The 25,212-nt window shown below is 36.7% G+C and overlaps 1 protein-coding gene across 5 annotated transcripts in view; it reads right to left on the reverse strand.

The window, feature by feature from the left end:
• Positions 1-2,523: 2,523 nt before the first annotated feature.
• ACSL4 (acyl-CoA synthetase long chain family member 4) overlaps positions 2,524-25,212 on the reverse strand; it is a 38,285-nt gene continuing 15,596 nt past the window's right edge. The window contains exons 2-17 of one of the 5 annotated variants that reach the window (XM_074835306.1): positions 20,362-20,410; positions 18,211-18,237; positions 16,626-16,865; positions 16,144-16,321; positions 14,261-14,370; positions 14,035-14,173; positions 12,455-12,605; positions 11,204-11,327; positions 10,350-10,421; positions 7,388-7,527; positions 6,752-6,924; positions 6,471-6,545; positions 6,056-6,247; positions 5,401-5,515; positions 4,541-4,698; positions 2,524-2,695 (exon numbers count right to left, since the gene is read on the reverse strand). In XM_074835306.1, coding sequence (XP_074691407.1) covers positions 2,538-2,695; positions 4,541-4,698; positions 5,401-5,515; positions 6,056-6,247; positions 6,471-6,545; positions 6,752-6,924; positions 7,388-7,527; positions 10,350-10,421; positions 11,204-11,327; positions 12,455-12,605; positions 14,035-14,173; positions 14,261-14,370; positions 16,144-16,321; positions 16,626-16,853 — 2,013 coding nt within the window. In that variant the 5' untranslated portion in view covers positions 16,854-16,865; positions 18,211-18,237; positions 20,362-20,410 and the 3' untranslated portion in view covers positions 2,524-2,537. Of the gene's footprint in view, positions 2,696-4,540; positions 4,699-5,400; positions 5,516-6,055; positions 6,248-6,470; positions 6,546-6,751; positions 6,925-7,387; positions 7,528-10,349; positions 10,422-11,203; positions 11,328-12,454; positions 12,606-14,034; positions 14,174-14,260; positions 14,371-16,143; positions 16,322-16,625; positions 17,144-18,170; positions 18,238-20,361; positions 20,411-25,212 lie in introns of all 5 variants that reach the window. The other 4 variants (XM_074835304.1, XM_074835302.1, XM_074835305.1 and 1 more) reach the window with 4 other exon arrangements.

Here is a 25,212-nt window from a genome sequence, read left to right on the forward strand (position 1 = left end):
GTGTATCCAGTTGTTTTTTGCAGCACATCCACATTTAGTTCATTTCTTAAAAGAAAAACTAGGCCCAACTCTTGGCTTTGTTTTCAACATCTGTAGCAAGTACTTGCTGCTGCTTTTGAGAAGTTCTTCTAAGGTATGCTCAGTTTCAGAGAGAATGTGAGGCGCTGACAGTAACCAGAGACAACTTGTGCAATATATAAAGATCTTTCAGAACACAAACTTGTTGAACCATTTAAACTGTATTCCACTTTTGAAATGTTAATGTTGTGTGTATATATATATTGAAAATAACAATCCTCAGTCAACCAAGACACAGAAGACACCTGCAGTCTAGATAAAATACATTTCATATAAATACATTCATGGTTTAAAAAAAAAAATCATACAACCTGCTGACTGACTCAAGTGCAAGTAACTGTCTTACATGTATTTAACTTTTGTGATGCTAACAGGCTGACTAAAGGCTATTTAATAGTGACCAATTTTAAACATGGAAAAATTGGTAACATGGCTCCAGGACTGAGTCATTTAAAAAGTTGCTACTGATATGGGAAGTATTTCCTGTTGTCATAAACCAACTGTATGTGTCTTAAAAAAAAATAATTTCTTTTTTAGAAAAGCTATTTCCTTGCTCCTTTTAGTGACTGTTGTAGTTCCATGCACAACTAGATACAGTCAGCTTTATATACCAGATTTTCTTCTTCCCTTTCCCCTTCTTGGAAGATGAGCTGGCAGTGTTCTGGACTGGCCAGAGAAAGTTATGCATGGGGAAGTCTGAAGTTGGTCCCAAGGAGAGGGGACAGTTTAGTTAGTATAGAGCCATAATTTATTTTAGCCAAAATCTGTTTGAACTGGGAAAAAGAAAAATACACATACATGCAATAATGGAAAAAATTGCCCTGAAATTGTAAGCTGGCATATTCAAGAGAAGCATCGTACAAAATCTTTTACTTTCTGTACAGTGACAATACCAAATAATTTTTCTTTTTAACCATCATATACACAACACAAATATTATGAATAGAAATCTATAAATACTTTAAAATGAATTTGTAATATATAGCAGTTGAGGGCCACAGCTGTACAAAATGTAAGCAACATATATAAAATGATTAAGAAAGTGCAAAGTAGAACAGTATCAAGAGCCTCCACTTCTTACAGCATTTATGGTTCAAGTGAAGAGCTAGCAGGGATGCAGGAGCTCAGTTACAATTCAAAAGAAGACACAATACAGGATTCTGCACACAAAATGATGAACTATTACTAAATTATATCTTCCCACTTCTTCACATCTATGACTTCCAGTTAATAAGAGAACATTTTTATAATGAATTTCTGTAAAGAGTGATTTGTCCCTTTTTCACAAGTTCAGTAAAACAAAGATTACCTGGTCACAAACTACTTTTCTGTAAGTAAAACAAGACTACATGGGGAAACTACTGTTGGTTTCTGGTTGCCTTGTTATGCTTACCATATTTAAAAGGTGAACGGAAATACCTTTCCATAAAGTCAATACAGAAATTTAGACCCTGATCCTCTAAGTTACATACAGGTAACCTGTACCATTACTCACATGTATGTGAAAGTCTAGAGGATCAGTGCCTTAAAAACAAAACCACAACCACCCCTCAAAAAAAAACCCCAAACCCCAGAACAAAACTCCTTTGAATTTCAAATCTGCTTAGAGACAACTGCCCATCAATTTCACTGTTGTCTGCCAGTTAAAGTGCAAGTTTTGCATTCTGCGTCCAGGCGATGATTTCTCATCAGCACCTCCTGCAGCAGTGCATGTCTTTGTTTTCTTGTATGCTGTCTGCCCTAGTGGAAAGCTCTGCTTGAATTAAAATACAGTGGCAAGTAAAAACGTATTTGGTCTGTTGGAAGTTGAAATAGTCAATTCAACTCTCTTGAATGAAATTTCAAATAACTTGGTTTTAGAAAGCTTTTCAGTTCACCTTTACTTCAGTAAGTGTACTTTGTATTTTTTTAGGCACTGTAAATATTCAAGATACTAACTGATGTGCAGAAGAATCCATCCATTCTCAAGCAGTGCATTATTAGTGATCTCTAGCAAATTCTTGACTAATGTTTTCCACTTGTTTTTGTTTTTAAATGGAGAAGGATAGAATTTCAACTCTTCCCCCCCCCCCCAAGTATGACAGAAGAATCATCACAATTACATTAATTTTTCTCTTTGAAATACAGGCCAGACTTCAGAATGAATTAAAGAGAAGTTGCAAGCAGTCTGAATATGCTAGAGAAACAATAATAATAAAATAACCTAGTCATACTGCTTCACATAATGATGTCTGTCTCAAAACTGGAGATGATCACATGAAACTCTATGAAGACCATCGGTGTCTAATCTTCTAACAATTAAGAATTTGAAGTTTAAGATATTCTGTTGTACTCAGAGATTATAGAAACATTAATCCATTTGGTATATTTTCTGAACGTGTGATATCTACAGTGTACACAGACATCCAAAACTGAGGCATGAGAAGGAACCATCTGCACAACTGGTCAACATAACTTGTTTATTTGCCTCCATACATTCTTTCGATGTCGTTAAGGTAATGGTTTTTCAGTTCTTTCCTTTTCAGCTTGAAAGCATCTGTTACTAACCCAGTCTCTGGGGTCCATGGTTCAGGGCTTAACCGTACTTTGATGGGTATTTCAAACCTTTCTAATTTCACTGCAGGGACAAAAAGAAACAAAAGCATGACTATAATTACACAGCCAAATGAAATACTAATTCATGCTACCTAAAAATCCAAGGTGAGCACCCTGTAGCTTGTATAATATGGTGTCCTACTCAATGAAGTAACCTTACAGAAGGGCCACAAGCAAATTTAATCTTGTACCAATGCTGGGTGCTGGTTAGTGTGCTTATAGCTTGTACTGGATGTGACAGTGTAAAATCTAAAGCTTGCAACAAATGAGTGTTTAGCCTGAAGATCTGAGACTACTGTCATAAGAGGATACACTGAAATCTAGTTGTTTCTTTATTATAGGGATGTGGTAATAACAAGATTAACTCAGACTAGTTGGATGTGCTTCATATTTAAATTATAATGAAGTATTTCTACACTTTCCATAGTTGAATGATTCTTTCCAAAATTCTTCCTCAGAGTTTGTTTAGAGTTCAAAATAAAGGGACTTCTCTGTATTTTTGTTACATTTGTCACTTATTTTCCCTTCAGCTGGAAGCAGTGGCTTGGCACATGCACAGCCTCATTGCAACCAAAGCTGCTTCTATCTGTTGCCTGGGCAATAGGCCAAAGAGGGGTAAGCAAGGAAGGAGGCAGGTAACTGCTTCAGGGAGAAAGGCAGGGACATCAGGAACAGGGCTGGGAGCTGCTCTGTGTGTGTGCGATACTTGATGGACTTTGCTATCAGCTCCTGCATATAGGCCTGTAAGAGGATCCCACATACAGAGACTTGTAGCAGAACATCTAGGACAACTTGTGGCAGCACAGCCTCTAGGCAGCAGCCAGCGTAGGACAGTTGGGATCTCTGGCTCTAAGTCTGTGCCCAGGAGCTATTCTGGCCCTACAATACCAGTTTGAAGTTAGAATGTACTTTTTCATCTTATTTAGATATATGCCTGCTCATGATGAAGGTGCATTATGCTTCACTAAAAATGCGAATGATCTCTTTAAAACAGTTTTGGAAAAAAGTTTCAAATAAATTAGTTGTATCTCAATGGTAGATTACTATCCAGAAGGTAGAAAGAATGTATAAGCGAAGACTTTGAATAAACAAAGCTATACAGATAGCCTAGTTCATGATAGAAAAACATGGATTAAAATGTTTAAACCCAAGTCTGAGACCTGCAGATTGATTTATTTTTTTTTTAAAGGCAAGACTTAATAGCGCCTTTCATTCTTGTTTTCTTGTTTCTGGAAGGCAGATTCACCTCTCTAAAGTTGGAGTGATGGTGCTTAACGTGTGCTTAAGTCCAGCTTTACTACTTCCTTGTATGAGCTACCAAGTGCTTTAGAGACTTTTTTCCCCAGTTTTTGAATTTTTTGGCCCCATCAAGGATTGATGAGGCTTTTGATCATTCAGTTCCACAGCAAGGAATAACAGGCCTTTAAGCCATTACAACCACAAGGATTGTGGTTGTTCAAAGCTTTAGGGGACAAAGTTGCATGGGAAAAAAAAGCTTTGAAATCTCTTGCTTCACTAGTTTTCTTACCAGCAAATGTCTTGTAACTTTCCTCCCAAACTGACAGCTCTTTTGGTCCTTATTTTACCTGTATTAGACAAGTAACCTGTCTCCAGAATTTAGTTGAAAAAAAATCTCAGATTTTTTTAGACAATGAAAAAAGATAAAGTAGTTAATATGGCCAAAAATATATCGATTCCTGGGATAATAGGCAACAATTTGATGTGGTCTTTGCCCCTGATTAGACTATTAAGTTTTGGCAGACACAGAGGCAACAGGAAGAAGGAAGTGCAGTTAGTGAGAATAAATGAAAATTTTTGCTGGATAAGCACCATGAGATTGGCTAGCACAATATGCTGCTTTACTTACTCTTGTTTGCCACTTCTTTAATCTCTCGCAGTATTTCAGCTTCCATTGTAGGATTATTACAAATATCTACCCAGGTTCCACTGATGCCTTTCTGCTCAGCTAATGCCGTCAGCTTCTTCTGATTAGGAACCACAAAACTGATCACGTAAGACTGGTCGCTACCACAGGGTGGCAAGAGAAAGAAGAAAAAGAGATCCAGTTGAGACTTCAATTTCAGGGCATAAAACGCTTATTTGATGTTAGATACACAGTTCCACAGTGCTTTCTGAACTGTACTATTCCTCCCTACAGAATCCTTCTTGTGCATTAGGTCTTCACAACTGATAACTTATCAAAGGTATTCTAAGCTGTTTTACAACGTTGATCAGTATCGTGCTTTGCTGTAATTTCACGAGTGGACATCTCAGTTTAGCTTCCCAGCTACATCCAGAGTTTAGCTACTTCTCTTCAGTTTCCCTTCACGTTGTGTGTTTGAGGGGAGGGAGAGGAAAGACTGGGATTATTTCCAAAACTCAGTGGATAGCTTTGGATCAGGTGCAAAGTGTCCAGATTAACTTTTCTCTGGTATTCTGACAAAACACATGCTAAATATAACAATACCTCTTTGGGAAAGGGATGGGATGGAACTGGAGTGTATCAGGATAGGAGAAATGCCAACAGAAAGACATAGGTAATTACTTCAGGTTTTAGGGAATCTGGGCACCTGTGCTACTTCAGAGAAGTTGTTTGTAACTTGCACTCTGGTAGTGGGGTTTGTTCAACGGGAGCCATGGAAAACTATAGTGTATCATCAGAGAAGTGGGTCAGAGACTATACTTCATGTTTACTCTAAATGGAGTTTCTAAATTAATACCACTTACCTTTTGGCATAAGCACAGATATTGTCAATCAATGGACAGTTCTTCAGTGCTGCCTCTACTTTGCCCAGAGATACATATTCTCCTGCTTGTAGCTTTACCAAGTCTTTCTTACGATCTAAGAGTTGAGGGGGAAGGAAAAAAAACCACCTTGTTCCATTTAAACTTTTGCATTTCCACAGACTCATTTGCAAAGCCACTGTATTGTGCAATGCTATGCAAGATTCTTAATAAACATGAATTAAAGCATCTTATTAGAATTTTAAAGCCACTAATAGCATGTACATATTTTGCCAACTTTATAAAGACTTCTGTAAAAAACTTTATATAGCACTACACTTCCTGTCACACAACTTGTGTGAAGGTGATTAGGACTCTGATTTTAAAGCTTTGTAATTAATACCAAAAATTAATCTTACGTTTATTCTTTAAAGTCCATGTGCTAAATTTAGATAGTGATAATGTCACAGGAAACTGCATCACTTCCAAAACTTTCCTACAGCTGCGAGGACTTTTGGGAATGTGTTTTACATGGTGATTCTGCAGGCAGGAAATCTTAAGTAGATTAGCCCTGGCAAAGCCAACAGGATTAACAGCATGCTTATTATGTTTAGACGAGATCTTACAATATATTAAGATATCAAAAACTGAGGCCAACCTATGATCTGCAGACATCCATCTGGATGAAATTCCCCTATATCTCCTGTACAGAACCATCTCTGACCATTCTCATCAATGGAGAATTCTTCTGTTGTTTTCTCTTCATTTTTAAAATATCCCATTGAGACATTAGGTCCACCGATTATAATTTCTCCTCTAGGATTAGGCTTGTCTTTATTAGTATAGCCCCCTGAAAAAAAGAAAATCCCCACGCAATTATTTTTAACTTCTATATTCTGCTGCCAAAAAATATTTTGAAACTTCAGCTTGAAGTTAATGCACACAAACTGATGAAAGATCCAGAACAATAACTTCATGTGCTACATCTACCTAAGCAGATAGGCAAAGAAACCAGCTATACTATACAGTGGTTAAATTAGTTACTCAGAAATCAAAGCATTTAATACTCTCACCTTCTTGCCAGTCTCTCAATTTTATTTCACAACAAATAAGGGGAGCTCCAACTCTGCCAGTGCTGTAATCAGCAACTGAGGGAAAGAACAAGGAAGAATACAAAGACTTTTGTCATTTGAAATATAAACTCAAACCATAAATAAGCAGTAGCTTATCTCTAGTTACTTTGTTGCAGTTAAGAACTACAGCCATTTTGACTTTACAAAAAAACCACCAAACCCTCATATATATATATATATATAGATCTTATATTACATATTTCCAGAAGCATTTTAACTACCTTCTGTAATTGTTCCAGCTCCACATGTTTCTGTTAGTCCATAGCCTTGACCAACAGGACAGCAAAAACAGATGTTCATGAATCTTTGTGTTTGAGGTGAGAGTGGTGCTCCTCCAGAAAGCATCATACGGACATTCCCTCCCAGTAGTGCCTTTACTTTTTTAAACAGTAGTCTTGAAAGAAGGAAAAAAGCATTAAAAATAATTTGCTCAGATCACTTTTATAAAAAGAAAAAGACACAAACCACCTTCTTCCCTCCCAGCTGGAACATCTTTAATTTAATCATGCACAGATTTTAGGGAACAGCAGGGATAATCAAAAAGTTACCTCTTTTGTAACACTTGAAGATGGTGGAATTCCTGTAACTTAACTAAACAAACATTCCAATTTTATTACTAAAAAAAACCCAATCCAATGAAAACTAACTAGTCATCTGTTTTGAAGGTTAGTCATTCCTACCATTAAACACCTTATCCATTTCCAGTAAGAACTTGGATTATTTCAGTTAGTCATTAGATGATATTTGCATATTGGATGAGAATTGTCTGATGTGAGATAGCTTAGATGGTTATTCTTTTAGACTGTCTTAACAAATCACAAGGAAAAAGGTACACTTGGACCGTGAATTATACTTACACGTTACACAGAGGTGCATCATATCCCCTCTTGATTTGTTCCAATTTGTAGTCATAGCCTATCTTGAACAGAGTTCTCTGAATATAGTTCATCTCTTGAACTTTACTCATGACATTTTTATAAATTCTGTCCATTATTTCCTACAAAGCATTAAAAAAAGCAAGGAAAATTACCACATAGAATAGACTAGCATGTGTAAATTAAATTCCATGTTAGTAATAAAATAAAATCCCCTATTATACTTCCTTTAAAATGGATAAAGTAAGAATGAAAATGTCTGCATCACTGGTTAGGCAATGCTTGACTGTAATGCTTTTAATGTGTGATCAATTAGTCAGTTTATAGACCATCACAGCTTGGAATGAAGTATTGAAAATGCAGGAGAAAATCAGTGGCAGCCTTTACTTTTCTCCATTCACTTTTTCCTCCTCACACCAGTATCACTAGAGGGGAATAACCCTCACGCTGTAGTATATACCTTATATTGGAACACTTGCCTTGAATTAGGCAGACAGGTAAGTCAAGGGGCAAGCAACTGAGTACCCACTGCGGGTCTTCAGGCATACTGCAGTAATTCATAGTACCCCTTGCGCTTCTGCAAACAGCTTTCTAGACCTCAGATTTGGTTTTAAAATACTTTCCACCCTCATTCTGAAGATATCTTCTCTATCAACCACAGCTACAAATCTTGGGTAACACACCATAGTGTAATAAAACTTGCTATAGTATATTGCTTACATTATTACATTATACCTTAACCTGTACTTAAAATGTGACAAACTGATATAGAAAATTTTGAATTCAAGTTTAAATTTCTTTGTTAAAGGTTGGTATATGCCATGCAAGATTTATTGTGCTTAGGAGTCCTGATGCTGTACTTTATCCACAGCAACTGGCAAGCACAAGGCAATGAACCGAGAGATTTCGTTTCACCAATTCCTTTTCAACTTTCAAAGCAACATGGTTGCAGTACTTCTAGTTACCTGACCAAAACCCCCACAATTCTGTCACAGACAAGAAATTAATTTCCATTAAAATAATAAGCTTATGATCACTAAAAGACACAGAACTTAAAATAAATAATGTTCAGACTGCTGAAGTATTTAACATAAGTTTAAAGACTGGCTCCTTCAAGTCTGGTACAGAGCACAATGCTCTGAAGTATTTATGTGCTTTCTAACAAAAGTAAAATTAAATTTGAAGAGAAAGCTATGAAAATGATGTACTTTGAAATATCAGAGATCAAAATATTAAAGCCCTGTTTGAAACTACTCTCATTAGTGGTTTTGATTAGTTCCTTCAGATCTTCGTGATTGGGCTTTTGACAAATGAGAATTTTAGAAAAACTGTATGCTATTTTCAGCCCAGTTTACCTGCTGAATATCATCTAATATTTCCAAAAGCCAGACAAATATCTTCAAGCAGAATCAACTGTAGTTTTTTGGAAAGATTAGAGGCATGACAAGGTATTCAGAATTACAAAGGCTGGGGGGAACTATTAACCCTTATCATAATGTTCTTATTGAATCAAAATTTAGAAATATTTGTGTCTCTGAATTCTGTTAGAATTATTTTCCATTTTGTTCCTTATATGTTCTAATCACTGGTGATGTTATGTTTTGATGATGAAAACAAGACAAATAGTCTAAGGAGAGAAATATTTATTAGATGATGTCATATGTTGTCCTACTAGAACCCTCCAAAGGTTTCTCCTGTATGCTATCAACTGAAAATGGATCTTCAGTTTCAATTTTATTTTTTCTCTGCTAACTTGTTTGTGATAGTAAGTCTGTAGAATCAAGACATTTAAGTGGGGTTCAGCATTATCACTGTTCTGCAGTTAATTCATATGAAGCTGCCTGCATGGACTTTTTTTTTTTTTTTTTTTCATTATGACTGTATTTAAAATTTATACTGTTTTTGCCAGTAGTCTAGCATTTAGAATTTTCCCCAGGAAGTAAATCTAAATGGATATTTTCCAAAAAGCTGGGGTTCTCAGACATATTAGTTTTTACTCAGTTAATTACTAAGAAAACACTAAGCCTACATGTGATTATTATTTTATAAACCAAAAAATGTAAGTGAGTAATTGATTTTGAAACTCTTGGCTATTCCTAAAAGATGCTGCATAACAAACAAATCCAACCAAAACTCTCTATTCTCAAATGAGATTAAATCCTCCTACCTGCTCGTCACCACCATGTGGCAAAAGCTGGTGCTACCAGTCTTAGGAGCCACAGATGTGATATGATCACAAAAGAAGCACAGGTGATTCCAGGACATATGAGGAAGTTTTTGCATTAGAAAGATGCAACCATTTGTGTATTTTTTGAATAGCACTAAGACCTTGTGGAATGCAGAAGCCTGGTCACCCAAAGACCAATGTGAGCTACAGAAGCAACAGGAGTTACAGTCTCCTGATCATTTTTTCTTACAAGCATGGCTTGCTTACCCTAGAAACAGCAAGAGAGACTTAGCCTCAGTGTCACCTTGGGGACAAAGCAGCTGAGATTGAGCACCCCAGCAACATGGCAGCACAGCTTAATTTGCTAAATTCTGTAACTCAGCCAAACACCCCTATCCTTACAGTGTCCATCTTAGCCAAAGCCACCCTGCTTTCTCCCCTATGCAAAAAGGAGTTTCAGACTGTGGATGTCAAAGACTTTCTGTATCCTATTCTTGTGTCAGTAGCCCAGTAAAACATCACTTGTAACTATTAAAACACATTTACAGTTTTGGATCAAAAAGGGTCTTGGCTTTAGAATGTATTCTTGTGCTCATCTGCAGCTTCAGTACTCCGTTCAAGCCATAACAACCGGAATTTCTATATTCTGCTTTCTTCCTATTAGTGACAGTTACTTACAGATGAAGAGGAAAAAAATGTTAGTAAGTAGATTTTCCTAGCACGAACAAGATAGAAAGCATAATTTTTTGCTCAACATATCTGCTTCTGCATACTTACAGGCACAGCTGCCATCAGTGTAGGCTTAAGTACAGAACAGTCTCCTTTGCTTCCCTTCTTAATTTTACTTGACTGTAATAAAGAAAAAATGTCATTTTATGAAGCTGAAAACCAAGAAGATCTTTAGAAAAGGACTAAAGACTGGAGACATATTAGCATATAATTTGCTTAAATCTCTTTCCCTGTCCCTCCAAAAAACATTTCCTGTGTAATTTTTTTTTTCCGATTGTGATGGAAAAAATAATGATTAACAGTAATTTCAACCAAAATACTAGATGTTTTACAAGCCCAACCTGGTTAAGTCCACTTTGTATATCTTTCTCTTACTTCCTCCCTCTAGTACTTGCTTTCTCCTCCATCTTCCTCTGGGAGTTTTTTTTGCCTGATGCAATTTCTATACCAGCAAAATCTACAGAAGCATTCTTCTCCAGCTTAATTTGCTCTTATTTATCTTAACTGTTAAATGGAAAACAGCAAAGGGCTAAATAAAAGATCTATACTAACTGGATAAAGAACTGATAAAGTGAGACCAAAAACTTAAAACCACTTTAAACAGTCTTACATTCAGCTAATCTGTTAATAGCTGTTCTTATCCTGATATCCAGTGCTATATGCATTTATTAGGTTTTCTTTTAATTTCCTAAGTATCATAAAAGTAAAGGTTTTAATAAACTTTATATGATATGATCCACTGCTACAGTTCACCAGACATGTTAATTTGCATCATTTTCTGAAAAAGAATTACATTCCTGAAGTGTGCCATATACATCAGCATTTCTTTAATGAAAGAGGATAGCTGAGCAAGAAGAATGCAGACTGCAAAAGCAAATTTAAGTTTCCCTCTTCCCCCTCACCTGATCCGATAGTGTGAGTGGTGAGGAATAGCCAATCCTGCAGCCGTAAGTGATGCAAGAAATTTCTGCTGTCAATTCCAATACATGGGCCAGAGGCAAATAACCAATGTAAGTATCCTTGGGTCTAGGAAAGGAAAGGATTACCTAATTAATGATGCACAAGTGGACTGAAAACACCGTTTAACAGTTTTATTGTGTGCTTAGTTATTACTCTTTGAAAGATTTGGATCACAAGTCAGGCTTATTCTTCTGCATGCAAGAAGGGTGCAATTTCAAACCACAGTTTATAAACAAAGTGGGGAAAATCCCACCTTACTGAAATCAGTATGAATTACAGGATTTTCCTTGTTTTCTAGGTAGCTCAAAGATTTCTTAGTGCTCCACTACTATTTTCTCTCCTTGTGGGAGATTTCATCCCAGGTATGAAATTAAGGATGAAATCAGTATATTTTAAAATAATCACCAATGATTTACAAATCCTTAATAGTCATCACAGTGTCTCCTTCTAATATATATTAGTAGAAAGAGAACTGGTCACTGAAGTACTGAGGCTGATTTCGGGAAATAATTTCTTGGCGATTTCTCAGCAAGAAATTCAGAGCTGTGACTTAACAGAAGCTTTCAGCATCAGTCAGAATTGGTTTTATATCCTATCACAAAAGGAGTTTAGCAACGTAGTTTATTTCAGCTATTAAACCCTTCCTGAATGCAGTGACAAACAAGCATTCATGAAAAATTTCCTCAAAATATTAGTGTGAGGGAGTTTGCAGTTGGTTTTACTATCATCAGGGCACCATTTATTACTTTTCTGCTCATTTCAGTGAAGTATAATTGATCTGGTTCTGCAGCTTGTGCATTATCCATCCATGCTGTCCCTAGATCAACGGACATGGTAGGTTCTGATCTACTTCCTAAAGTGATTCTAGCTGCCTGAAAACATATAAAAAAATTTCCCAAGTTTGCCTAGATGAGGAATCTCCTTATCTGGTGGCATCTTCTGATGCACAAGATAGTGCAAAATCTATCACAGACCTAAAGCAAAGGGCGGAAACAGTATGTGAGGCAAGAGCTAGAAGGGAACCCTTTTCAAACAATAGGGTAAATTCACAAACACAAGATAGATTTCTTAAAGATTAGTGGGCTCACAATAAAATGAAGACATTTGGCAACACCTGATCCCAGCAACAGACTTTCTATAAACTTGCGTACTGTTTTATCTCTCTGTACACGTGACAACTAAGTGTTTCTTACCCCAGTCCAGGTATTCTCTCGCACTGTCCTGTCATTCCAGCTATTAAGTTTTTATGCATCATCATCACTCCTTTAGGTCTCCCAGTAGAGCCACTGGTGTACATTACTAAAGCCAAGTCTGTAGGAACAGGTCTGCTTGGCAGAATGCTTGCTACAAAATGCAGGAGAAAAACTGTTATTAATCCTTATCTATTTCTAAATTGTTATTTCTGTAATTAACCAATGTGAAAATGTCTGTAATCAACCAGTGTGAAGCAGGTGCTTCAGCAAAGGTAAGCACAGTGTGCTGCTAAGGGGTCAGCGGCGGATGCAGATGAAGAGAGTGGTGATCTGTTTTTAAGAGGAAGTGAGGGAAGGCAGGTTTTGAAAGGAATGACAAGTACTTGGGCATCTACTCAATCTGGGTGATACTTTTGCCATTATGTCTTATAGTTGACTGAAAGTTCTGTAGAAGAAGCCTTCTGAAGACCAAGTAAACCTGTCAAGGGCAGTGAAGGAGAGAAATACAGTACTGGAAAGAAACAACAGGTTGAGAAAAAGGAAAACAAAACCAAAACAACACCCCAAAAAGCTGCAAGTCAGCTTTTCTGTCAAACACTTCTTCCAAAGCCAAGGCTGTAGAGCTAAGGCTACTTTTTTTTTTTTTTTTAAATGAACCTTCCTCAGGTAAGTTGCTAGTTAGTGGAAAAGCTTACAAAACTTGACTTTTGATTTTTTGTTTTGATCCCTTGGCATTTATTCTTAGGATGAAAATTATTAGCTTCCATGGCTTTCACAGCTAGAGAGGCAGCAGAAGTGTCTGCAAGGGAAGCAGGGTTTTTAGGGGAAAAAAACCCACAAAACACCACCCCTCAAGGTAACCGCTGGTTTGTATGGGTACCTTAAGCTGATCAAAGATAAGCAGATGTAATGAATATCTGCTTCACTGTGAAAAGCTCCTTTGCCAGTTTATCTCCACTTTTATTCAAGAGAGAGGAGATCTGGCTAAGCACTGACTGTTGATTTAAGGAAAAGATATGATCAAGGTTGTTTCTTCCTTTCTTAAAGCGGATGTTTACAGTCACTCCTAGCTGCCCAATATAGCAAGGGACGTAATGGTTATTCCTCTAGCCCAAGGGGCTTTTTAGCTACAGATTGGTTAAAAAAAAAAAAAGACATTTCCAAGCCAACAAGCAAAAAAGCCTCAAGTGCTTTCTCCTCTTTTCTTAGGAAAAATACTGAAAATATGATGAATAAAAGGTAAGAGTAGCAGAAAATGGAACACTGCACCAGATTCTATTTCACTTCCAGAAACAAAAGGTGGAGTCTCAAAATTATTCTGGTTATAGTTTAGAAGTTAAAAATAAAGTTTTATCCTGAAATACCTGATGCTTCAACAAAGGTGCAGGACAAGAAATAGAGATCAAACAAATTTTCCATTTATTTAAAGGAAGCCAGAAGATGAACTGGCAATCTGCCACTGCCTTTGTGTTAGAGACCTGCATGGGTGGTTTTTTTTTCTGCTATGCATCCCTCTTAACCTAGGTCTGATTTCACTGTTAACATTGCTTGATTAGTTCTTTGTGAAGTGATTCACTTACAGTTTTCTGGTTTGGCTCCCAACTCTTCTACTGTCTGCATACTATGAATCTCCATGTTTTCAGGGTATTCCGATTTATTTATAGTCTTCTTGTCCACATAAATGATATGTTTAAGACAGGAGACCTGTGACAGTGCAGTCTATAAAAGAGAAGTGAAATTTTTAGCACTGCACTGTGAAATTATTATAGGGTTGCTTGTAAGCACGTGAAGCTGGTACCGAATTACCTTAAGTTTGCTCTCAAGAAGTTCTACACTAGTGACCAGATACGATGCTCCACACTCATTGAGACCATATGTTACTGCCTCTTCACCCAGGGTGGCATACAACGTAACAACTGTTACAGTAAGGAGAGGGAGAACACGAAAGAAATGTTAAAGTAATACTAAATGCAAAAGCTCTTGCTTTAGCTCACCGGAAAGCATTGCTGGAGGAGCTCGGGGCGGGGCGGGGGGGTGGCGGGGGGAAGGGAACGGAGGGGAATAAAATTAGCTCAATGGGGAATTTTCTAATTCGGAAACAAAACAGCTTTTAATTTTTCCACATCTGAATTTTATGCCACAAGAAACCTCTGGAATGAGGAGGACAGTTGTATAGGAAGCATTTCTTTACTGAGAGAGTGGTCAAACACTGGAACGGGCTTCCCAGAGGGGTGGTCGATGCCCCAAGCCTGTCACTGTTTAAGAGGCATCTGGACAATGCCCTTAATAAGATGCTTTAACTTTTGGTCAGCCTTGAGTTGGTCAGGCAGTTGGACTTCCAACTGACATAGTCTATTTTATTCTATAGAAGAAAAATCATCAAAACAAAGAGATCTATCAAAACCCAACAATAATGCAGGAAGCAATTGCAGAGTAAGCAGCTGAGAACATGTGTTCTGCCCCTGAGCTCTTTGCACCCAGAACTCGGGGGAGAGGTGATGCGCTCAACGTCGCAGGGCACCAGTCGCAGCTTAAAGCTATGCACTTCTACAAGCAGCTCTTCCAGCAGTGTCAGCTACTTTGCTTGCTCCCATGAAATTACTGATGGGGGCAAGGCAGAATATCAGACTAAGGAATCAGACTGTTTTTATGTTGCTAGATTATTTTTAACCCTGACTGGCTACAGTAATGCCATTAGGTGCCTCACAGACACCAAGGAGTTCACCTCGTCCCATCATCTATTAATAGTATTGTCTGCTATCTCAAACTCTAACCTCCAAAGACCATTAAAGGAATTTAATATTCCCGTGAAATATGGGATAAAAAGAGAGTCATGTTATATAGCTGATTCTTCCTGCCTCTCAAAGCATGAGGATCAAGACTCAATTAACTATCCTCTCCTACTTCAGTAGCAAGTCAGCTCTTCCCTAATTGACCTTTAGCAGCCCCTCTGTATACTCTGCTGCATGACCTTCTCCTCACACAGTCAGCTACTACTAATACTGGAAGAAAAAGAAGCAGCCTAGTGCAAGCAAAAACATAAGGCAGCAACAAAAATAAGCTATGGGTCATAGTGTGTTGTATGCAGACTGGGCATGTGAGTGCACAGTAACCTTTGCCACTTCACCAAGAAGTTTGTATGTGTTGACAGATGAGAGAGTTTTGACAGCTTAAAGTAAGAACAAACCCATATACTTAATTGTAATGAACCTGAGCAGCTTAAAAATGTCACCAAGAACCCCTCAGACTAGCATATGATTTTGATTAACATTCTTCTCTCTTCTAATAATCATTTCATGTTTCAGATGCATAAATCATGATACAGACAGAAAATACTATAAAAACATTCCACATTTTGGGGAGAGAAACACAACTACTGACTTCTTCAGAGTATTTAAAAAAACCCCTCAGAATAGTAACCATACTGTTCTGTCATTCTAACACCTAGAATATTACTACAATAAAATCAGAAGAAACAGTCTCATAAGTACAAGCGAGTTAATTTTAGGGATCTGTGCAGTGCACAGAATAGACTGGAAACTTCTAAGACTCAGACCATAGGCAGAGTATGTTTATAAAATTCTTACACCATCAGTGACAGAATTGGCAGATTCAAAATACTTAACAGCCAAATGAGGGCTGAGAAATGGTTCTACAATACATTAGAAGTACACAAGTTCAGCACTTACGAGGAAAGTTGTACTTGAAGCAGGTTAGAGCTACAATCATCCATTCTGCTCGGGTCTCACAGAATATGACAACAGTACTCTTTGGGGTTAGTCCCAGGGCAGTCAGTCCGTTCCCCAAGCGATTCATTTTCTCATTTACTTCTTCATAGGATAACCATCTGTAAGTTCCTAAAATTAACTGGTGAGGAAAAAAAAATGACGATGACAAGAAGCTGCTGGTACAGCTCTACAAGCTTATGCGAGTTGCTGCATAATACCATAAGCACACACACTGCCATTCATTAAAAGAAAAAAAAAAATATCTGTTTTCACTTTTCTTGACTTAGAATAAATAGAGCATCCTGTATTCTGTTATTCTTTAGCTACTATAAAATGGGTGTTTTATATAATAAGATGATGATTAAGGAGACCTCTATTATTGAGGCAAGATACAAAGCAGCTCAAAACCAAATCAGAATTAAGTACAAAATTGTAAGTTTTACCTTTTTGAACACTTTTCCATTTGGTTGCATTTCATTTTCCTCACTCAGTATTTCTCTGGTCCCAAGACAGTCCTTCTTCCCAAACTTTGTTAAAGCATGGTCAAACAGCTTGTCCAATGTGTCTGCTCCAGGAATGTTTATGTTTGCTAGTGAGTCAAGATGAGTGACAGAACGGTAGGGGCTTCCAGGTTTGTCCGAGACGGGTTTAGCTTTTAAACGTTTTGCCATAGCCTTTTTCTTCTTAGCATTGGTGAGAAAATACCATGGAATAAATACAAGCATACTGTACACAGATATTAACAAGTACACAGGCAGCAAGAGAATGGCACATACTTCTAGCCTAAGTTTCATTGCAGGTATTTAAAGAAAAAAATCTCTTATTGTGTTCTGAAGCAGGCAAGAGCAAAGCAGCAGTGCAGTTTTGTGTAGGAAGAAGCAACAGTAAGTGAAGCTTAGGTAGTTCTGTTTCAGAGCTGCTGCTAAAATTTTAGTAACCTTTGAGAGCCAACAGTGGACACCTGTGGGTGAAGACCAGAGCCAAGCAGAGAGCAGGAAAAAAAAAAGAAAAAAGAATTAAATCAGTAATATTACAGTCAGTCCATTAGTTTTAGTCCTTCTAAGAATTCACTTCAAATGCATCAAGACAAAGGAGACTGAAATAACTGAGTAAAGAGGTATGTACCCTGCATGATATAGCAGCGTACTGCTCTGAACATGAAAGAGGATGGGTCTTTTCCATAGTTGTTTGTTGCATCCACAAATATTTACTTTTCAAAGACTTTTCCCGCTATCTCTGTTTGAATAGTTCAGGGCTGTTGAGATGAAGTCTGTCCTTCACATCATAATATTGTCTTTAAGCTACTTGATTAATGCTACAATTGTGTAATTATGAGAAAGGTCAACAGTTGTTTTCCCCCTAAATATTTGTACTACAGAGAAAAGTTACAGTAGATTTCTTTACTCCTTTTCAGAATATTATATCAACTTATATTCAGATTAAAATGTATCTTGATACTGAGTCCTCAAAAGTCTACATGTTGTAATCTAAAAACTACATAATATTCCAAAACTGCTTTATTAACTTCACCCCAGCAACTGAACTTTTAATCTGTTACTTTTCAACTATGAATATCAGACCCTTGGAAAGGGATTATACAAATCTCTTTTTCCCCCTCTAAAACCTACTTCAATATATGCATTTCAGAACTCCAGGTATGGAAAATGGAATCCAATTTGACCAATTTAATCCAATTTAAAATAAAGCCCAATTTGGCAAAATTTTGTCTGCATGTCAAATCTTTCCTCATTAAGGAGAACCGGGCCTGAATAAAGACCAAAGGTGAGTGAGAGAAACACAAAAGCATCATAGCAAACCACAGTTATGGCTAGCCCACTGGTCTGTAACCAGTCTGCACTGGCATGTAAAAGATACAGGTTCTTATCTTCATCTGGGTGGCATGCAAACACAGCACGCAAACACATCATGAGTGATGCACACAGCAGGAAAAATAAAAAGGCAAAGGTGCACTAACAAAAGAGCAGTACCTCAGACACACAGGGGAGTGAGTAACACTGACTAGCTTACTGCAAAGCCCAGTCTCTCATGGACAGTCTGATAAACAGAACAGATGAGAATAGGGAAATTTTCAGGGCTCCATCAAGAATTAAAAGAACATGGGCACACCTCAAAGTGTACCTTTATTAACATATTTTCCATCCTCAGGTGATAAGGGAGGCTACAATGAACATTTCAGGTTAAACAAGACAACTCCTACTAACAGCATAACAGAAATCTATTAATAGATTGTTGGGGTTTTTAATAAGTATTCCAACATCTGCAGTTGCGTTGTAGCCAGTATCAACAGCATTTAATTAATATAATTAAGAGATCTGCAGATACTTGAAATAACATGATAACATTTTTTTAATTAAATCTATAGAATAAAATTACTATTGAATGACTTGTTCAGAAAAAAGAGAATTCTGCATATTTCTTTTTATAAAAGTGAATGCTCATTCTTTTCAGAACTAGTTAACCTCATCATCAACCGCTCAGCAGTCAAACCTCAGCAGAAGAGATATCATTTTACTCCCCAAAGCTCCAGTTCTCTAAAATGAAGGTTTACTGGTTTATATTACAAATCTTGTATAATATTTTCATTCAAGTTAATTCAGTGCTCCAAAAGCAGTAGTTGAGCTTGCATTTGTAACAAAAGCCAGCCACAGTGCTAAGACTACAGTAAGCAAACTCCAGTGCATGCCCACGATTAGACACAGTGCTACACGCTAAAATAGACCCCATGGAAAGCTCTCACTGCTCTTCACCTTCCAACAAAAAGCCTAAGACCAGACACAATGACTTGGATAAAAAGCAGACTTGTTGGACTAATGCAAACAATTTAATATAATAAGACAGTACTATAGCTTTTATTCAGGCTGAGTAGAAGCTTTTTCAGAAGTAGTCCTACCGGTAAAAAACTACTCGCTAATAATCAAGAACTGACTAATTTAGAAAGCAAGGAGAGGGTTGAGCTCTCATTTACTTAAATTCTTTAGCCAATGTTCTGGACTGACCACTGCTATGAAAAAACATCAACTTTTCCATTCAATTTAATCTCCTGTACATTAATTTTATAAATTATACTTAAGTTATTTAGCATCTTGTATAACACTGAACACCCACAAAATTTTCAGAGTATTTTCTGTGGACATATTATTACAACAGATACAAAGAACTGAAGATCATATTTTCACACATTGATTTGCTTACTACTTTCTAATTAACTCTATATTGACTAATGGTATCTATTAATATATACTTATTGCAATTATATCATCTTTCCACTGTTATTTTCCACTTTCTTATTGCATCTGGGCAATAGTGAATTGAACTGAAGTCTCTGGGGTAAGAGCTGTCCTTTTTTGTACCATATCTAAAATGATAAGGACCCGCTCCTCTTGTCATCTAAGCACTGATGAGATGTGAATACCACAATGAATTACAACAGTACTGTCATGATTTAAACAGGTATTTCACAATATCCAATTCATATTTTTTATTGATTATCAATACTAAGTCTTTAAAACTGAACTAAGTTGCAGAATGGATTGTAAGGCTATGTATGAAAAGAGGACTGTTTGAAAAATTGCATCCTACTGATGTCATCTAATAATCCTTTCTACATGTAGGAAATGTGTGTTTTATATGTGAGATGATCTTCAAGCTGACTAAGCAACAAAACTCAATTCAGTGTTGAACACTAACTTATAAAGTTTACTGGAAGAATTTTCGAACATGCTAACAAACCTCATCAGAATGTTCAAAATACTGCCTGAAATAATAAAGTAATGATAAAAAGGTCTTAATGGGAATAAATGTTTATTCTGTCCTAAAACTGGCACCCATTTGACTTTTAAGTGCATGTATACACTTCAAACACTTGCAACCAGTTATCCTATTGTTCATATTAGCAAAAGTTAAAGGTTGCATTTCTCATTTTGAAATTTCATATTTGTTTGAAATACTGTAAGTGTTTATAAAAACAGATAACTTAGAAACATTTTAAATTACCACAAATGTGTACAAATTAGCTATCTTGACAAAAATCAGTTGTAATTCTTCATAGACATCTGTTGGCAATTCAGTCCCAACATGACAAACTTGGCCTTTTTCTCTGAACATATTCATATAAAAAGTCACACACACACACACACACACACACAGAGGTATACTTACAAGGTTATCTGACAGTGATGACTGAGGGTTTTTTCAGTGTCAATTAAATCTATATTAAAACAGAAAAAAAGAAGGTATTAGAGGCTGGGATTTTTTTTTTGCCTTGCAGAAAGGAGGAGTCTTTAGAACTTCTACCTTAATGTTCCTGAAGAAGAACAGCCTATGAACTTAGACAAAGGTGGCACACAGTACCCATACAAGAGGAGAGCAATGATACTATTGGAAAAGAGTAAGCCTGAAGATTGCAGCGTACAGATAAAGATGAAGCTACCCAAAAGGAGTTTAATTTTTATGGAACACACACACCTTCTCCCCACTCACCCCCCCGTTTAAACAGGTTTTGAATAAAGCTATGAACAGAAGCTTAATTTAGTTTAAAAAAAAAAAAAAAAAAAGCAAGGAAGTGAGATTCAGATTCCATATGGTTCTGTTTCAGGGCAGAAGCAACACTGTTATCATTCTTGATGGATGAGTGTCAGTAGAAACATTAACTCAGGACTACCCACAGCATACACTGCCCAAAAGAGTCATAAGGAGCATGAAGTAGAGTTTGGGTACTAAGGTAAGAGGAGAGCTTACAGAACAAAAGCATGGGGTTGTGTAGGCAGCGAGGCTTCACTGGTCCAATGACTAGCAAAAAAAAAAAAAAAAGCCTATATGTAACTATGCAGATGTCACTTCAAAAAGTCTACTGCATAATTGTTCTCTTGGACTACTTGGTTTTATATACAGAAAGCTTTAAACTGATGTTTAACCTAGTTATATTTTATTAGCCTTCCCTGTAAGTCTAAAATTTCAATCAAGGTACCAGTTTTTACGGACTGAAACTGTGTTAAACATCCCTTACAAAACTCTCCTACAAACATTTTCTCTTGAAATATGAAATAAATAAGAGGTGCAATAATGTTATTAGTGTTAGTGACACTTGCATGTGGCTGTTCTGATCCATAACAGGACCATCCCAAACTCATGCCAAATAAATATTTATCATATTTTAAGTATAATGTATAACAGACTGACATATTGAACTTGCAAAAGTACCTCCATACCAATTCCATTTGGTTAGAAGCCAAACTTAGCTATTCAAATTACATCTTATGCCTTCAATCTCTTATTTAATTAGACTTGAAGAGAAAGGATGAGGTGCGGTGTTCACATTGATGCACCATCAAGGACACCTTCAAGGCAAGCCAACTACATATTACTAAAGTACAACAGTTCTGTTCTCAGTAACCTTCCTCTTTCCTCATAAGAAAATGTAGCACTCCTATTAAAAAGTTCATTGTATCAAAATAAAACTGTTATGTAATACTAGAATATGTAATATTTTATATTGACTTACAAAGTTAATCATTTCTCTTAATTGTGCAATGTAATGAGCCTACTTAAGACACTTATCTATTTTGGAAACAGCAGAGCTTCCAGTTCTTGATGTAGGAAATGCATGTTCCCAGCATCAGCAATCAATGTGTGTCAGGCCTGACTACAGTCTAAGAAAAAACCAAACCAAACAAAAATAGATGTAGTTTCTCTCCCAGCAAGCTCTGTTTTCAGCATCTCCGAAGGATTTTCCTCAGGTGAATAAGCTTCTAGCAATTTTGAAACGGTAACTCTCTGGACTATACTTCATTTATCACTTGCAATGATATATTATAGTGTTCGTGTTAGAAACCTCACTCATGAGGTAATATTTTCCTTATTACTATTATATGCTGGGTGTTTACAAAAATTCTATAGTCCAAGATTACTATAGAAAACAAATAACTGATGCAAATGCTCATACAAGCACTGACACTGTATTTTATGGACCAGAACAGATGGAAGAGATGTTCTTTGAGTATAATCTGACACTGATATCCTCAATTAAAAGCTTCAGAGACAGATCATATGTAATGCTCTATTCATGTCCTGCAGCCAGGGCCACAGAAAAAAGTCTGAAATCAGAGCACAAGTTCTAGAACTGAAGAGACTTCGTAAATTTTCATGAATTTAAGTGAAAATCTAAGAAACAACTGGCAACTATTTTTTTTTTTTAGTATAGAAAAATAGCTTTTAAATAGTCACTAAAGCTTATGGGACTAAGTAAGAGCAAAAGCATGCATAGGGAACAGAGAGAAGGTTTATACCTCTGGAAGTGACTATTCACAGAGGAGAAAATGCCCTGATCTTCTCTGCATTTAACTATTCAAACAGAATCAACTTATCCAGCATTTGCACACACTGCTGGAATTTCTAAGTGTAACTCAAAACCTAAATAAGTACCTGTAGCTAGAAATTTTATCCTATGAAGTTTCCTTTTAATAAGGAAGCAAATTATCTTTGCTAGAAGAGACTTTAATTAGCCCAAGTCCAAAGCACTGTAAAGGTTTAATATTGAAAGTATACGAATAATAGTGTTTATTGTCCTTCCTCTTGTGTTAAAAAGCTTGCCAAGGATCCAATTTACTAATGTCATAGCCTGATTAGAAGAAAACATACTTTTTCCATCTACTTGCAACTTTTCAAATGTTTTTTCATTGTGTTAGGCAAGTCTTCTAGTAAGAAAGATGACATTAGACAGGAAAAGGGTAGTATTCTAGTTTGTGAAGAAAATCTGGAATCTGGAAAGCAAGAAGTTGTTTAGTTTAAAAACAACACCAGAGGAAGTCCTGGTTCCCCTGCAACCGAGCTCTTGCCAACTTCAAATGGAGACATCATTCTGGCTTTAGAGTAAGTACTCAGGGTTGACTCCTTTTAGGAAGTTCTGAAATCTTCCAAAACAATCCAGTATGAGTAAGTAACAACTATTTCCGGAATTCCTCTAGCATTCAGGCAGATCTAAACATTTTGGAAACCACAGCAAGCATTCATAATTTGTAAGTGGAAAGGTAGTTCTACACAGTGAAAAAAAGTGAGTTGACCTGATTAAATACATTGGTTATCAGTCACAGTCAGTTCTTGGAAGGGAATTTAATCAATATCTAGTAGTCCTGAATTTGTCCCAGTACTAGAACTGAAAGAGCCTGGGATTTCAAAAAGAAATTACAGAGAGACTGAGACATATCACATTGCCAGGAAGACATAGCAAGCTTAAACACAATAAACAAATGAATTTGTGCATACTACCCGGCTCTCTACTAATTTTGATTTTCCAGATTTATACCCATCACACACAAGAATGAGAGACCGTTCCTACAGATGAGAAGACTGATTAAACAGCAATAAGAGTTAGAAGAATCTTGTGGCTAATTACAACTCTTCTGGTGTTAGAAACATTGAAAGAAGAAAAACTAAGGGAAATGATTCAGTTTTTACATCATGTGTTTTTATGAAAACAAACTCTGCCAATATTAATGCAAGTTACTCATGGTAGGAAAAGAAAGTACATGAGGTCCAATTTTTGTTCCTTTCTCACAGGCAGATTTCTACATACTCCCCTCTTACACAATTATGCCAAAGGGCAACGAAATCTCCAGAAGTAATCTAATCAAACACCAGGTTTCAGAAGTACTTCCATGCTCTATCAATGCAATAGTAGCTCAAAGCCTGAGTTTTTGAGAGCTCTTACTATGTCTGTACAGCACAAATACTAGTACCTATATCCCTACAAACAGGGAAAGGGGAAAGTCAGATATAGTGGATCCCAATATAAGTCAAGGGTCCCTGTTTAAATATATACATTCTGTCTGAAATAGCAAAACCACAAGTAGCATTAGGAAATCTTATTTCTCTTATTGCTGCTTAAAAATAAAAAGTAGTTAATACTATGTTCTACTGAGCTACTAAACAAAGATCAGGTTTATTTTCGGTATCAAGAAAAATATTGTTGCTCTTTATATTCACTACTTCTGTTTTACTACCTATATTGACATATATGCACTTAATGTCAATCAGAAAAGAAAAAATCAATTTGAAAGTGTCAAGTGTCATACATCTATTGCTGCCACAACTATTGTAATGGAAACCAGACCAGCCACGCTTACAATGTATTTCTCAATTACCTAACAGACTGGTGTGAAACTCCCTGTTCTAATCTTGTAACACGAGGGCAAGCAAATATTTGGTGAAAGGGTGAGAGCTGTTTGTGTGCCCCAAAGGCAGAAAACATAAAAGGCCAAGGCAAGATTCCACAACTGAAAACTGTCCATTGAGAATACACTGAAAAGTATTTCCTCTAGACTCACTTCCGTTACTTTTGCCTCATTAAATTCTATCCAGAATCTGCACGGCAAATACCTGAGGCTCATTCACTCCAAGGCTTCCTCTCTCACAAGCCTGTACTCAATCTGTGCTGGTTATGCTGTGATCTGATCAAAGCCTGGGGCACACAAGGTTTCCAGTCAATCCAATCTACACTACAGTACTGTGAATGCTAGCAGTAACTATAAGAGCAAACTCAGCTGTTGGAACACTTTTTGTGGTAAAGGAAGTGAGTGAGAGACATCCTTTTGATTCATTAGCATTTTAGCTAATGAACATGGTAAAGACTGGTGGCTTGGACAGACAGTGTTTCAGAAGAGGATGGAAAAAGAGAAAATCTGCAATTGAAAAATACTGATATTACCTCAAAACTCCTCCAACACCTACAAAATATACTTGGACTAAAGGGCACAAAAATTAAACAGGAAAATGCATGTTCTATACTAATAAAGAAGTATTTATTTACTTCAGCCTGATCCCCTCAACATATACTCCAATCTCATAAGGCATTATGGCAAATGTTACTCTTACTCCGATGTTTCAATAGCAGAGCTACGCAATTGTACTGTTTCCACACAACTTTTTAAAACAAGCACATGAAAAGGCAAGCAGCACGATCAAGGACAAGTTTTGGAGGATATGTGACCATGGAAGTTCTCCAGCAAAAGCTAT

The sequence above is a fragment of the Strix aluco genome, chromosome 10 (genome assembly GCF_031877795.1).
Source record: "Strix aluco isolate bStrAlu1 chromosome 10, bStrAlu1.hap1, whole genome shotgun sequence".
In the NCBI taxonomy this organism is placed as follows: Eukaryota; Metazoa; Chordata; class Aves; order Strigiformes; family Strigidae; genus Strix; species Strix aluco.